Source organism: Megascapheus bottae, chromosome 3 (assembly GCF_031878675.1).
Source record: "Megascapheus bottae isolate mThoBot1 chromosome 3, mThoBot2.hap1, whole genome shotgun sequence".
NCBI classification, from domain to species: domain Eukaryota; kingdom Metazoa; phylum Chordata; class Mammalia; order Rodentia; family Geomyidae; genus Megascapheus; species Megascapheus bottae.
The window spans coordinates 67,183,842-67,199,522 of record NC_143511.1 but is presented as its reverse complement, the minus strand read 5'-3'; the positions used below and the strand labels follow the sequence as shown (position 1 = coordinate 67,199,522).

General features: G+C 42.2%; 1 protein-coding gene across 2 annotated transcripts in view; it reads left to right on the top strand.

Annotated features, from left to right (window-relative positions):
• Positions 1-15,681, top strand: part of Abca1 (ATP binding cassette subfamily A member 1) — a 125,023-nt gene that overhangs the window by 76,688 nt on the left and 32,654 nt on the right. For both annotated transcript variants that reach the window (XM_090330362.1, XM_090330363.1), the window contains exons 12-20: positions 3,753-3,950; positions 4,946-5,151; positions 6,116-6,292; positions 8,150-8,372; positions 9,675-9,896; positions 10,917-11,121; positions 12,297-12,410; positions 13,798-13,969; positions 14,827-14,958. In XM_090330362.1, the coding sequence (XP_090186488.1) occupies positions 3,753-3,950; positions 4,946-5,151; positions 6,116-6,292; positions 8,150-8,372; positions 9,675-9,896; positions 10,917-11,121; positions 12,297-12,410; positions 13,798-13,969; positions 14,827-14,958 (1,649 nt within the window). The remainder of the gene's footprint in view (positions 1-3,752; positions 3,951-4,945; positions 5,152-6,115; positions 6,293-8,149; positions 8,373-9,674; positions 9,897-10,916; positions 11,122-12,296; positions 12,411-13,797; positions 13,970-14,826; positions 14,959-15,681) is intronic.

The window sequence follows — 15,681 nt, the reverse complement described above, 5'->3', positions numbered from 1 at the left end:
ACTAAGAACAAAAATCACACAAGATAATGCTCTTGTTTCCATATCCTAGGTTTTGTGCTATTGTAATCCTCTGCTAGGAGAGTCCTACATTTGTACTAATTATTACAAATGAAGAAAACTATTGAGCCTGTGTTCCTTTGGGTTTGGCTTACTTCATTTAGTATGATTTTTTTCAAGTCTTTCCATTTCCTTACAAATGGCATGATGCCATTTTTTTCTGATGGCAGAATAGAATTCCATTGTGTATAAGTACCATGTCTTCTTGATCACATCATCTATTGAGGGGCATCTGGGATGGTTCCATATCTTCACTATGGTAAATAGTGATGCAATGAACATCATTGTGGTAGTGGGTTTAGTATGTCCTTGTTTCTGGACGATTGGGTAAATGCCAAGAAGTGGAATTTCTGGGTCATAGGGGAGCTCTATGTTTAGTCTTTTGAGGAACTGCCATACTGCTTTCCATAGTGGTTTAAAGAGTTTACACTCTCACCAACAGTATAGTAGTGATCCCTCCTGGCCACATCCCCTCCAGCATTTGTTGTTATTAGATTTCTTGATCATGGCCATTCTAACTGGAGTGAGGTTAAATCTCAGAGTTGTTTTGATTTGCATTTCTTTCATGGCCAGGAGAGAATTTTTTGCCAGTTTCTTGTCTTAAACTTCATTGTTCCCGGGGCCACTGGAATTTTGAGACTACCCATCTGGAGCAAACCCTTCCAGAGTTTAGGACTATCCCTGGATTTTCCAAAGATGGAGATACCAATACAGATCCCCTGTGCAGAATCCTTTTAGCTGGTACCTTTATAAATAGCGGTCTTGAGTGAGGAAAGTATGATATTGAGTGATGGGAATAGCTCATGCCTCATACATGTGGGTCACTGTTTGTCTGTAGTCCCCTAGCAAGGAATTAACTCAGTGTAGCAATGGACAGTGCTGTAGATCTGTATACTTCCAGGCCTCTTCCTGGTCTTCTCTTTAAAACCTGTGTTTAGGTTGGACTTGTTTTTCTCTGAGTCTCCACAGATGACAGAGTTCCTGTTGAAAAGGCTCAATAAGTTGTGATCTGGGAACAAATAACGGGCTTGCCTATGATCTATCTGCTCATAAACTCTCAGGTCTTAAGGCCCTTACAAGCATTAGGAATCTATCGCGGAGAATTCTATGTGTGTGGGAGGAAACAGAGGAGTAGAAGGCACAGTGTTGTCTTAGCCTTGTATCAAGCTGAGAATCTTTAAGATCTGAGGGCTAGCAGCAGGTTATGAGCAAGGTGAGATGTAAAGGCATTGCTATAATATGATGTGGATTTAAGAAGGCAGATGAAGAGATGGAGGTCCAAGACCAGGCAGAGGCTATATGAATGTGACAGGCATAATGCTTTGGCAGACCCGTCAAGTGGCTTGGTGGTGGAGAAGAAAGGAGGCAGCCGCCAGCTGAGTCTTGATTTCTAGCGGAGTGGATGGCAGGGATGTTCAACGTGATGGCTTTGAGGGTCTGCAGTGCTGGAGGTGGGTCTGAGGACAGAGACTCAGAAGCTGTCAGCCTATGGAGTCAGTGAAGCCTTACCAACAACTACTGTTTTCTCTAACTTAAGGAACATTAATTCCACAACTCTGGGCTTTTCAGTTCTCAGCACCTCATGCAGCCTGTTGTCTAGTATGAGGCAGCCCTGCCTGAGGCTTCTGCTTCTTCACAGTTGTTCTTGTCTCTTCCGGTCTTGGAGCCTGTCTCCTCCTATTGCATTTCCCTGCAGGTCAGCGGATACTTGTCTTGCAAATCATAGTGCCTGAGGAGGATTTTTTCTTTTCGATTTTTCTAAGCCACTCTCAGACCTTTGTTTATTAGGCCTTGCTTTCTTCTTGCCTGCCCCTCCCTGTGCAGTCTGGGGGTCCCCTAGTCTTCTCAAGCTTCCACAGCTGCCACATGGATAGCAACTTCTCTAATCAGGTCCTTTGTGTCTTGCTGTTCTCCTTGGCTATCCTGTTAAGGAGACTCACTGCACAGGGAGGTCACACCTTCAGTGTCACATCCCTTCTCTCTGATTCCTCTTTGATCATTTCAAGAATCCAAACAAAATAGTTTTAGAGTTGCTGATGAACTGAACTTTTGTGAGGTCTAATTTTGTGTCTATTAACAAAAATACCCAACTATCTTACTGATAGCAGAGTAAATTGTTATTCCCTGATGGAAAGCAATTTGGAACTAAAATTTCAAGAAGCCATAGAAGCATCTCATCCCATGCACCTATAATCCACACACCCCTAAGGAGTATCCTACAGAAATAGCTTTAAAGAAGTCACCATTGCAGAGAAAATGTTATTGCTGTAGTGATTGTAACTGGGAGAAATTGGAACTAAGTAATTAGCAGAAAAAGCATTATGTGCCCATTAAAATAATACCCATAAATATACCGTGGGGGGGGGAGATGTATAATGTCTAGTGAAAATAAAACTGATTATAAAAGGGAGATTGCTGACACTCAGAGATTCAGCTCAGTGGCACTGGGCCTTCCTATTTCCTCTGAAACTGTGAGGAAAGTGGCGGCCATGTCTCCGATTTGCTGAGTTAATGCGGTACTTTGCTCTTTGGCCATGCATCTATGCAACCATTGCCCAACCTCCAGGTCTGCAAGTCAGTATCAGACTGGCTTTCCCATCATTACACTGACACATTTGAAGAATGAGTTGGTTGAAGGATCAAGAAATGAAAAGTAGGCCTCTTTTGCAGCATGAGCCATATGTCTTGATGTTGGAAAAGATGACCTTTGGCTTTATTGAACTAGCAGCGTGATGTCTTGAAACAGCTCAGTCTAGACTAGGATTTTTACTTGGGGTCATCAGATTACTTCTCAAAAGAGGAAGGTGATCCAATATAGTGGATCAGAGGTCCTGTGTTTTATGTTTTGGCATTGCTACTTATTAGCTCTGTGTCTTTATAGTAGGGACTTAACCTTCCTGAACCTCAGTTTGTCTGTGTGTGAAATGGGTAACATAAAAACAACCCCGCTCTTGGAGTAGTACGAGATAAAAAGTAAATTGGCCACTCAATCTAGTATTATTAAGTGTTGTTAAAGTTAATATTGTGGCCCTGAACTGTTTAGTACAATAAGAACTGTGGATTCAGACTAGTCTTGATTTTGAGTCTCAGTCCCATACTTAAGAGCATTATGAATAGAAAGACTTGGAAAAAATTATATTAAGTGAAGTAAGCCCAGAGAAACATAGATTGCATAGTTTCCCTCATTTGTGGTAACTAGAATGTACCTATAAATCACACTGGTTGGCAAAGGAAAAAAAATTATACCTGGACATGATAAACATTCACGCAGTCAGACCAAAGGAGGATATTCTTAGGAGAGAATCACAAGAGCTAAATAGCTATGTGCATATGATCATATAAAATGATGCTTATCAAAATGAACTCCAAGAAATGGAATTAAGAGGTTCTTTTAAATTTTACTTTTTAAATTTTGTTTTCTTCTTTGTCACTGTTACTGATTTTGCAGCAAAATATTTATCATGCAATTTTTACCAGCAAAAAAGGACAGTTTCTAATGGCTGTTTTTTTTCTCAATCTCTTAAGACATTAACATGGAAGATACTTCAACCTGCTTCATTATAATTACTTGTATATAAATATGGTGTCCTGATGGGTAATCTTTCATAGTCTCTGAATTTTAATCAAGCATTTCTAAGTAGGTAATTGGCATCAAAATGTAAATGTTCATTTGTACATTCTCACTGGAATGACAGATGCTGTTGGAAAGCAAAAGCAATGGCCACTTTTGGGAACAGAAATTGGATGGCTTAGATTGGACAGCCCAAGACATCGTGGCATTTCTAGCCAAATACCCAGAGGATATCCAATCCTCTAATGGCTCTGTATACACCTGGAGAGAGGCTTTCAATGAGACCAATCAGGCAATCCAGACAATATCTCGCTTCATGGAGGTAAGTGTGTGTTATGTGTTTCAATTCAAAAGGCAGAGGGCTTTATTTCCTTGTAGACTTTGTTACAACAATTTTAGAGACAGTATAGTATGTATAATATCACTTGTAGCAGTATCCTTGTAGGAACTGGTGTACTAAAGACAGTAAATGTTGGTTGAATGATCGAATGAGTAAATAAACTCAAGGATAGCTGTAGTTTACAATGATAGGACTCCTATCCATTGTCTTCCAAGTTTTCCTGTGTTTTGGTATTCCAATATCTTTTGTGCTCTCTTCAAAAGACATTATTTGTAAAACGGAAATTTATTTCAGACAAGCCATGCAAGTACCTCATGCCTAAGTTCTTCTGGAACTTCAATTAAATTGCAATTTAAAAATGGATCCATTGGATAGTGCTGATTAAAATGTTACTTCTTTTTTCTTTTTTGCCAGTCCTGGGGCTTGAACTCAGGGCCTGGGCACTGTCCCTGAGCCAATTTGGACACAAGGCTGGCTTTTTATCACTTAAGCCACAGTTTCACTTCTGGCTCTTTTTTCTTTGCTAGTTGTGGGGCTTGAACTCAGGCCCTGAGCACTGTCCTTGGGCTTTCTCAAGGCTAGCGCTCTACCGCTTGAGCCACAGCACCATTTCTGACTTTTTCTACGTATGTAGTACTGAGAGATGGAACCCGGGTCTTAATACATGCTAGGCAAGCACTCAACCATGAGGCCAAACTTTCGGCCCTCACTTCTGGATTTTTTGGGTAGTTTATTGTAGATAATAGTCTCATGAGAACTTTTCTTCCCAGGCTGGCTTTGAATTATGATCCTCAGATCTCAGACCCCTGAGCAACTAAGATTATAGGCGTGAGCTACTGGTGCCTGGCTAAATGTTACTTTTAATCAGGTGATTAGTTAGTGGGTAGTTAGTTCTTGCTTCTCAGAGTAGGCTGTGTTTTGGCCGTTGCCTCTCTTTCTGGCCACCTGAGCTCTCACCAAGGCTGTCCTCCCATCAGTGTGTCAACCTGAACAAGCTGGAACCCATACCAACTGAAGTCCGACTCATCAACAAGTCCATGGAGCTGCTGGATGAGAGGAAGTTCTGGGCTGGGATTGTGTTCACGGGTGTCAGTCCAGACAGTACTGAGCTGCCGCGCCATGTCAAGTACAAGATCCGAATGGACATTGACAATGTGGAAAGGACCAATAAAATCAAGGATGGGTAAGCTAAATCCCATCCTATCAGCCTAGTCATAGGTTGCAAGTCAAAGTAGCTATGATGACACTTTATCATATATATATATATTATATATATATATATATTTCTTGTATTGGCACAAGCCACTCAGGTGCTCATACTTTTGCTTAGCCTTTTCTGTTCAAGATTGGTGCTCTGCCACTTGAGCCACACCTTCAGTCTATCTTTTTGCTGGTTAACTGGAGGTCAGACTCTCATAGACTTTTCTGCCTGCTCTGACTTTGAACCTTGAGCCACAGATCTTAGTTTCTTGAGTAGTTAGGATTACAGATGTGAGCCATCAGTCTTGTGGTTCTTTAATAAGTAATTTGGTCATAGTTTGCTTAGAGCTCTTTTTTTCTTTCTTCGTCTGTTTCTTTCTTTCTTTCTTTCTTTCTTTTGGTCAGTCGTGGAACTTGAACTGTGGGCCTGGGCACTGCTCCTGAGCTTTTCAGCCCAAGGCTACTGCCCTATGCCTTGAGCTACAGCATCACTTCCTCTTTTCTGGTGGTTAATTGGAGATAAGAGGCTCATGGGTAGGATTATAAGTGTGAGCCACTGCACCCAGCTGAGCCTATTATTTCTGTGGTCATAAAATATCAGAATTTCTGCTCAAGGAAATTAACCCCTAAAGCAATAAGTGAAGAGGATTAAAAAAAAAAGGAACACATTCTGATTTTCATTGCTAGGTAGGATAAAACCAATAAAATGGGAATGGTGGAGTAAATTTTCTTTATGTCCACTTAATGCAATGTTATATAGACAATAAGGATAAACATTAACCTAGCAAGAAGTATGATATGTTCATTATGATTAATTTTGTCAAAAAATACATGTCTGTGTCACCAGAGACCAGACAGAGACCAAAACAAAGAGTGCCTCAGTTGGACTGTGGGTGATTGGAGTTTTAATACGTGATCCTAAGGCATGTTTACTCACTTGTTCTTAGGTACTGGGACCCTGGTCCTCGGGCTGATCCATTTGAGGACATGCGGTATGTGTGGGGAGGCTTTGCCTATCTGCAGGATGTGGTGGAGCAGGCAATCATTCGGGTGCTGACAGGTACGGAGAAGAAAACTGGTGTCTACGTGCAACAGATGCCCTACCCCTGTTACGTTGATGACATGTAAGTTACCAGCAAACTGCTATCCTCATTCAGTAGCCACAGAACAAGGCTTTAAAGAAAATGTGTGTGTGTGTATGTGTGTGTGTGTGTGTGTGTGTGAATGATCTGAGAATAACATGCCAGCTAAAGATGGACGAGAATATTGTCCACATTGTAGACAGACATATGTCTGTAAATACAAACTCACACCTCCTTCTTTCCACCTCCTTCCTACTACCTTTATTTTTTTTTGTTTTGCACATTCCACTCTTTTAAGATTTGCACAAGGTGGAAGATTAAAAATGCCACAATAAATATATAAGAACATACGTGCCCAGATTCCCACTGAGAAACATGGATCTAGATGTGTAAAGGTGGATTTCCTAGAAGTTTGTCTCCTTTTAAGCATTATTGAACCACTTTTTGAAACAATCCAAAGCTGAACAAAATTGAACAGAATGAAGCTGAACAAAATTGCCTGTCTTAGACGTTTTAGATAATCTTTTAGGGCAAAGTCATTAAAGCTGCCAAGTTTCTTATTGTGAGAACTGTACCCTTAAAGCTAATGATTTCATGGAGGGAGAATGAGAAGAGGTGTAGCTATTGCAAGAGTCTCAAATATGCCATCTCTCTTCCAAATTCTGGAAATTCTCTGTGTGTGTGTCCAACTCTAGCTTTTCTAGGTCACCAGAAGTTTTTATTTTCGCCTTTAACATGATTAGCTAGAATTTCCCAAAGACCTCTAAGCTGTGGCTGCTGTGGTTTACTCTAGAAAGATATGTTAGGGTGAGCGCACAGAAGTTTGAAACCAGAAGAGCATTTGATTATTGTCATGTGGTCAGTAAGTATGTGAGTAGTGTGTGTGTGTGAATCTGGAGTGAGCCTTAAGTTTCAGGGTTCACAATCTGTGGTTCTTTTTTTATAGTACTACATTTCCTCTGTTAGTGTAGAATCTGAAATGTAACAGCTACCACTGTCTGACATGTATTTCTACTCTGTGATCAGAATTAAATAAGTCAACAGTGAGACAACCTAGGAGATAAGGACTTACATAAGATACTAGGTTGGATATTTTTTTTTGCTTTGTTTTGTTTTGTTTTTAGTACTTTGGCTAGACCCAAAGAAACAGGCTCCATGGCTTTCATCATTTGTAATAATTAGTATATGGCTAGGATTGTCCTAGTGGAGGTTCACAGTGGTCCAATGGCTAAGCCTGCATGAACATAGAAAATTATGCTAATTGAAATGTTACCAGAGACTGGAAAGTAAAAAAACAAAAGCAAGATATGGAAACAACAGGTTTTTTTCCTAATGTACTATGTGAAGTTATTTGGTTTTTTTTTCAGCCTTTTTCCCCCTTTGGTTTAACACCTACTTGTCATTGTTTTTGATTTTGGTACTCTATGTCTTGTACATATGTTTATCTGATTTGGGGAAGGGAAAGGCAATAAGAACATGGTGAGACAAAGGAAAAAGAGTAAACCAATGCATCAGTGATACCCACAAGACACTATGTTGGAAATGAACTTTACAATGTGGAGAGAGAGGGAGTTGGGATGGGGAGGGAATGTGGGAGAAAACGAGGGAGAGGGTTACCCTCTCATTACCATACTCACATAACTGTAACCCCTCTGTGCATCAACCTTACAATTAAAAACAAAAAAGTAACCCACCTTGAGTATAATGCCATCTCCTTACTTGGCACTACTTTGTCAGCCTAGATTTTTGGGTCTGTCAGAGGGTTCACAAAGTACTATGTGTTTTGGAGTCCAGAGGAATTTGCCCTCAGTGAGCCAAATGCAGGGCTCCTCTGTTGTGTAGGCCGAGGCCCTGTGAGCCTCACTCCCATTCTTGCTTTTCCCTTCCTGATGTCTCCAGCTTCCTGCGGGTGATGAGCCGGTCGATGCCCCTCTTCATGACACTGGCATGGATTTACTCAGTGGCTGTGATCATTAAGGGCATTGTGTATGAGAAGGAGGCGCGGCTGAAGGAGACAATGCGTATTATGGGTCTGGATAACGGCATCCTCTGGTTTAGCTGGTTCATCAGTAGTCTCATCCCTCTCCTCGTGAGTGCCGGACTCCTGGTTGTCATCTTGAAGGTATGGCTGTTTATTTGTCATCTTCCACTAGGAAGTTCCACTAAGGAACTCCTTACATCCCAGTCTAAGCTAAGGGGAAGAGAGGAAGGAAAGTTTGGGCTCTGAGAGCGAAGGGGATTTGCATGTCATCAGTATTTCAGAGTTGGGAAAAAAATGAAAATAAAGTCCAGGAAGAGGCAATGAATTACCTAACTGGGTCATAACCAAATAGGACTAGAACCCAGGACTCATGCTTTCTGATAAAACTCTGGGCCAGGACTCTGTCCCTAAGTTCTTCAGCTCAAGGCTACCACTCTACCACTTTGAACCACAGCACCACTTCTGGTTTTCTGGTGGTTAATTGGAGATAAGAATTCATGCCTGGGCTGTCTTGGAAATGCAATCCTGAGATCTCAGCCTCCTGAGTAGGTAGAATTGCAGGGGTGAGCCACCAGCACTCGGCCTCCCTGTAGCTATTTGTATCCGCCAATGTATTAGGTAATGATTCTCCCCATGTTTCTAGAAATAACAATCAGAAGGACATCCACTGTTGCTAGGTAGTTGTCTGGATATAATCTGAGACAGCATTTGGCCTATGGCTGTTTACTAGAGATCAATGCCCAGGGTGGTATGTATAAGATGTAGGATTGGGCAGCAAGGAGAGTTGTGCTTTGGGGAACATGAAACTTCTGCTTATCTGTCACTGAGCCAATAGATCCCACTCTTAATGTTCTCCTACAGCTTTCCTTCCTGACACCTCTATCCTACCCCCTGAGAAGGATACACCCCAGGGCCAGAAAGTTGTGTATCTGTTACAAATGCAAAGATATTGGCATTTGGATACTGTCTACTGAGAGTCATAGAAGCACTCCTTTAATGAGGTTTCTGGGCTATGCAATTGTTCCCACTATACATTAATATGCTTCTCAGTTTTCTTCCCTCCACAATTACTACATGAACAAATGCATCATATGTAAATAAATGTTTCCCTCTTTGTGGTATTGGGGATTGGGTTTGGGACATCATGTTTGTTAGAATCCATACCCCTAGCCCTTATGCTTGCCTTTGAGATAGGATCTTACATGGCTGCCTGAGAAGTAGACAGCAAAACTGTCCACTGAAATGGAGTGGTGTCTTAGATCCTATGTCATCCCCATTTCTGCCCTGGTATTACTGTGTGATCGTGGCCTCGATTTCCTCATCAGAAAACAGAACAGTGTTATTTCTCATCTCTAAATAAACTCTGGGAGTCTTTCCATAGATGATGCAAATGAGTCGAAGCCTTGTCAAGATAGTACAGTTGACAGGTATCTTCTTCCTCAGTTTGGAAATCTGCTGCCCTACAGCGACCCCAGCGTGGTGTTTGTCTTCCTGTCTGTGTTTGCGGTGGTGACCATCCTGCAATGCTTCTTGATTAGCACACTCTTCTCCCGGGCCAACCTTGCAGCAGCCTGCGGGGGCATCATCTATTTCACGCTGTACCTTCCCTACGTACTATGTGTGGCATGGCAGGACTATGTGGGCTTCGCAGTGAAGATTTTTGCGGTGAGTCACTCTGGCCCTTCTGTAGCAGCTTCAGAGACACGCCCTCTCTTCTGTAGCCCATGAATGGACGCAAGTTGGAAAACAGACCTCATGGAATCCAATGCTCATTTCTAGAATCTGTGTTCTGTGAAGGCAGGCATTAGAGCTTATTAAATTATTCATCTTTAGCCTTCTTGGTGAATGCTGATGATATTGAACTGAATGGATTTTGTTTTTTTAAGTGATCATACTACCTGGAACCTGGCTGGGTATAAATGACTTTTTGAAATGACTTTAGGCGACAGATAGCATTTCAAGGTTTTAGTTCCTAGTTTTTTTGGCCATGTTAAGCTCACTACAAAGTCACAGCCACAGACTGAATTGAAAGCTCTCAAGGTCAGAGGTGGCTCACATTGGCTTTGGTCCAATGTTGTTTTGCATCAGTAATATTTTCTGAATTGAACAAGTCTGAGCAGTAGGCACCCTGTTTCCCCCTCAAACACTTGACTGGACCTTTTTCTTCCACAAAGGATTGGCCTTTAATGGCAGGAGAATCCTGTAAGAACAACATGGGTGTGGACCACTTACACAAGAAGCTCATAGGGTGCTTCTTCTCCTTCATTTTGGGTTCCACAGATATCAACGGCCCAAAATATACTCCTTTGATCCCAAGTATTCACTGGCTGTGCAGTGAATTTGAAAAGACCTTGATGAATGTCAGTATAGGAGGTGGAATGCATGCATTGCTAAGGCTGGAAACATCTTTGGAAGCATAAAATCCTAAAAATTCTACATGGCTTCATGCCTCCTGCATTTCTGAAATGTATGCGCATGATGAATAGTTATAAATGGAGTCAATTTATATTCTGTCAGGGAGTACACTCCCCTAAAGGGACTCTGAGGGGCTCTGAACACTTATGTAGCCTATACTTGATCTATTTTATAAATTCCAATTTCTCCAGGTAGAATTTATACTAGAAGTCATACGAACATGCAAGACATATGGAAATAGAATCAATGACGTTTGCCTCTTTCTCTCAGAGCCTGCTGTCTCCTGTGGCTTTTGGGTTTGGCTGTGAGTACTTTGCTCTTTTCGAGGAGCAAGGCATTGGTGTGCAGTGGGACAATCTGTTTGAGAGTCCTGTGGAGGAAGATGGCTTCAGTCTCACCACTGCTGTCTCCATGATGTTGTTTGACACTTTCCTCTATGGGGTGATGACATGGTACATCGAGGCTGTCTTCCCAGGTATGCTGAGAGCTTTGGCCATGTGGTGGAGATGGTTTCTGGCTGCCAAGCCTTCCTTTCTTTGCACTGGATTTTCTGTAGGCACTGGGTTTCCTAGAAAGTGGCTTAGACTTTAAACTCATGGCAGACGAATAGTTCAAGGAGCAGCTGATTTTGAAAGTACAGTTATTACTGCTGCCATGGCACTCATTTCTTAGCCTTGTATATGCCAGACATTGTGGACAAATGTCCTTTATAATTCGATGGAAAGTCTTTGATGTGGCAACCAGTATTCTTCACATGGGAGAATTATGCCTAGAAGTTGAGTGACTTCCCTGACAGCATATGACTGTTTAGTGTGACCACCTTTGGGTTAAGAAAACCCACTTGTGTCCAGTATGGTGTTCTGCTTAAATGGACATGGCTAAAGAGCTGGTGTCTCATCTTCACATGAATCCCTTTACTTGAACACTCTCTTTTTTTGTAGGAGTTGAACTGGCCTTTGAAAGCGGGAGAATCCCTATAAAAGCAATTTGCTTATTGTTGGGTCAGCAAGCCAAGGGATTCCTACCAGGTTGACTTAATTCTGTAATTCTCTGGCCTCTGAGAGGAGACTGTTGAGGGAGGTGTTATTTCCTGATGACAGATTTGTAACTAGTGTAATATATTGGCTCTAAGATGATTTAAATTGAATAGTATTCATTAAAATCCATTCTTTTGGAGGAGATCAAATATCTAGGCTCTGGTATTTGAATGAAAATACAAGGTCAGATTCTAGGACCAAGGGTTTTAACTCCATTTGGCTCCTGGTCTGATGCTCTCTTGAGGCAATAGCTATGAAATGTTTATTACGTATACCTGAGCCTCCTTTTTGGACAGGAGAGTTTGTACTATGTGAAGCTTTATTCAAAATCCCACGTCTTTACTGGCTGAGCATCCCTCAGCTACTTTCCCCTCAGTTTGCCCATCTATAAAACGGGATGGTGTCTGCCACTGGGGATTGTTGGCAGGCCTCAGATTTGTGCAGAATGTATGATGTGCATTGTAGCTTTCAGGAAAGATTAGCTCCCTTTCCCCTACCTCCATTCCAGTGTGTTCTTTCTATAAAAAGTGTTCCAAGGAGGGAGTAGGCCTAAGAAACCTCAGGAATATGGAAATGATGCCCAGTTTGGATCACAGCTATGATTTGCTTTTAGGTCAGTATGGAATTCCCAGACCTTGGTATTTTCCTTTTACCAAGTCCTACTGGTTTGGTGAAGAAAGTGATGAGAAGAGCCACCCTGGTTCCAATCAGAAAGGAATATCAGAAAGTAAGTATTGCTAAGCTGCCTTCCCTTAAAAAATTTTCCCTCATACACTTAGCGCACCAGCGACAAAGAGAAAGCTGCTACACTATGAAATGTTCTAGAGCCCATCCAGGGGCAGAGACATCAGATGCAGTGAGTGAATCCTTTACAAGGATAGTGCCTAAGTCCCTAGAAACATTCCTTGGCTTCTTAGAAAGTATGTTTTGATCACTGTACCTACCCTCCCTCCCTTGTGTTGTCCTATCAAGTTCCAGGACATGATCAAGGTTAACTGTGATTATAGAGGTAGAGCCTTGTGGCCTGCCTTGTCATGATGATCTTGGTTGGCTCGTACCTAATGGCTAATGGAGCTCAGCCGTGTGCTTCTTCATGTACCCACCTCCCCTTACTCAGATATCCAGTCCTTTCCTGTCTAGGTAGAGATGTCCACTGTTCAGCAAAGGTTCTGTTATCCAGGTTCTCTATTCTAATCTTCCTGCTCAATATGGCTTCCTTCCTAACCTTAACCCTAAGTGATGACTTGATCCTTCTCTGATTTCTTCTGCACTGTACCCTTGGTCACTGGTGATAAAAGTATGATCCATTGCTCCTACTCTTCTTCCTTCTCTCCTCCCCGTGTACAGCTTCTGTCCACATGCTCAGGACTGCCCTTAGGTGGTAGAACATGTATTATCTTTCACAGTTGCAAATTCCTCCTCACTTATCAGAAGCTACTTCAGTGCCATCCCCTAGGGGCCCTCCTAGATTCTCCCTCCATTGGTGGTCATCCCCTGTGCTGAGCTTCTGTGGCCAAGAAAACAGAACAAAACAAATCCCAGAAAAGATCCTTTTTATTTAAAAATAATAGACTAATAATTTTAGAGTTACAATAAGTTGCTGAAAAAAAAGAGGGAGTTCTCTCCTATTTCTTGTCTATTTTCTCCTAGTGGTAACACTACAAATTGCTAGCGTATACATTTAATAACATGGCATTGATAGTGGTACATTATTTACAGACCTGCAGATTCTTTCCTTTTCCTCCCCACATATTGTCATTTCATTAGACCTGTGCAGTTGTATCAGTAGCTCAGTTTTTGAAGATCCACAGTGCCTCCATCCTTACAAATCTCCTTTTTGCTCCTGCTGAATAGACTTGGACACTTTCTTTCTGTTCCACCCCTGACACCTGTTAACTGCTCATCTAATCTCCAGTTCTGCGTTTTTGTGATTTCCAAATATTGGTGAAAATGGATCCATATAGTAGGTGATTTTTTTTTAAAAATCCTGGCTGTTGTTTTTTTTTTCACTTGACATAATTCTCTTGAAAAATTATAGTGTTTATCTAGGGTTCAATCTTTTCCAGTGTTGAGTACTATTCCACAGGTTCATCCTGACTTTTGTCTTTTCTTAGTCTGCATGGAAGAAGAGCCCACTCACCTGAAGCTTGGTGTATCCATTCAGAACCTGGTGAAGGTTTACCGAGATGGCATGAAGGTGGCTATTGATGGCCTGGCACTGAATTTTTATGAGGGGCAGATCACCTCCTTCCTGGGTCACAATGGAGCAGGGAAGACAACCACCATGTAAGCAGAGGGCGTGGCTGTCACAGAGTCTACCTCTGGGTTCTGCAGTGAGCTGAGAGGCATACCTGGGGAGTGCCAGTGGGTTACTGCAGCCAGGGTGGAGTAGGCAGGTGAGGAGGCTACACCACAGCAGGTTATGTCATCGTGAGCATGTGTTGGAGTTTGATGTTTTCCCTACATGGTTTTTCTTCAGCCTAAAACCAGCTGGAGCTTTTTGATAAAACTTTTCCATGTTGTTCTGAGAATTCTACCTAGAGTTCTTAGACCCAGAGGCTCTGACAGTTCATAGAGCTGGTTTGAGCCAATTTGGCCAGGGCTATGAAGCAAAAATGCAAAAGAAGATTAGATATGTTGCAGCGTGATAGCAGCTTCCAGGAACTGAGTCCACAAGCATATGCGAGAAACAACATATTGCAAAAGGGTAGACCTTTAGGGGTGATTTCTTTCTAGTTTTTCTTATTTGCCCGCCTAAAATCGATGTTGTTGAACATTTCAAAAAGACATTTTAATATTGTTGAACATTTTTAAAAGACACTCTAAAAAATCCTCCATCTAATACGCATTATTATTTTTTTTTAGCATTTACTAGTAAGTTCTTTTTTGTCCATTTCTATTGACATTAGGAATATAAAGTCTTTCTTTTAAAAGTCAGATCTCCCATTGTGACTTGGAAGCTTCATTACACAAATCAAGTACCTAGTTTTCCAGTTGTAGTTGTTCACTAATGCAAAAGTGTTCACGGGAATTGACCAGGGTCTATGAGAAAGGGATGGGGTGGGGCCCTGTTCTCTCTGCTCTCTTCACAGTCCATCAGTGAAGGAGTTTAATCCCAGCTCCTGCACCTATTACATCCTCAGGTCCATCCTGACTGGGTTATTCCCTCCCACCTCGGGCACTGCTTACATCCTGGGGAAGGACATTCGCTCCGAGATGAGCACCATTCGGCAGAACCTGGGTGTCTGCCCCCAGCATAATGTCCTGTTCGACATGTGAGTACCAGTAGCACCTTGAGAAGAGCAGCCTGTTTGTGGAGTAGGAATCAGGAATCGTGGGACTTAGGCCTTTTACCTTGTTGGGTGGGGGCAGTTCTTCCCTCCCTAGACACGTGGGGATGTAGTTGTCATTTGATTGTGGGGGAAAGAGGGGTGTGTGTGTGTGTGTGTGTGTGTGTGTGTGTGTGTGTGGTGTAGATTGCAGAGGGAGTTCTAAACATTTGGCCAGTGGTGCTTAGTAAACAGGGATCTCCATTCTTTTTATTCTATTTCATCCTTTAGCATTTGCTTCCCTTACCCTGAAATCTTGAGATTTGTACCTGGACGTAGCACCTCGTGCCTCAGGGGACTTGCTACAAAGGCCCAGTGCTATGCTCAAGTCATTTGTTCTTATTTAAGTTTTATGTGCAGCACATACACCTCATTACCCCTAGCTCTCCCTTGTGTGAGTCCTGATTTCATCTTATCTAAAGTGAGCAACATGGGCTTCTGGGTACCCCAGGGACCTTCCTTCTCTCAGAGCCTGAAACCCTTCTGGGTTCAGGAGAGCCACCTCAAGAATACTGAACCAGCTTGATAGCCCTGTGAGAACCACTTGATGCTTGGTGGTTGAGCCTGCTGGGGATAGGTTGGAGATGATCAGTTCCAGTTCACTTTGATGTCCCGTGTAGTTTGAGTTCTTGTGCATTGTTGTTCTACCTTGAATTCATCCTCCTGATT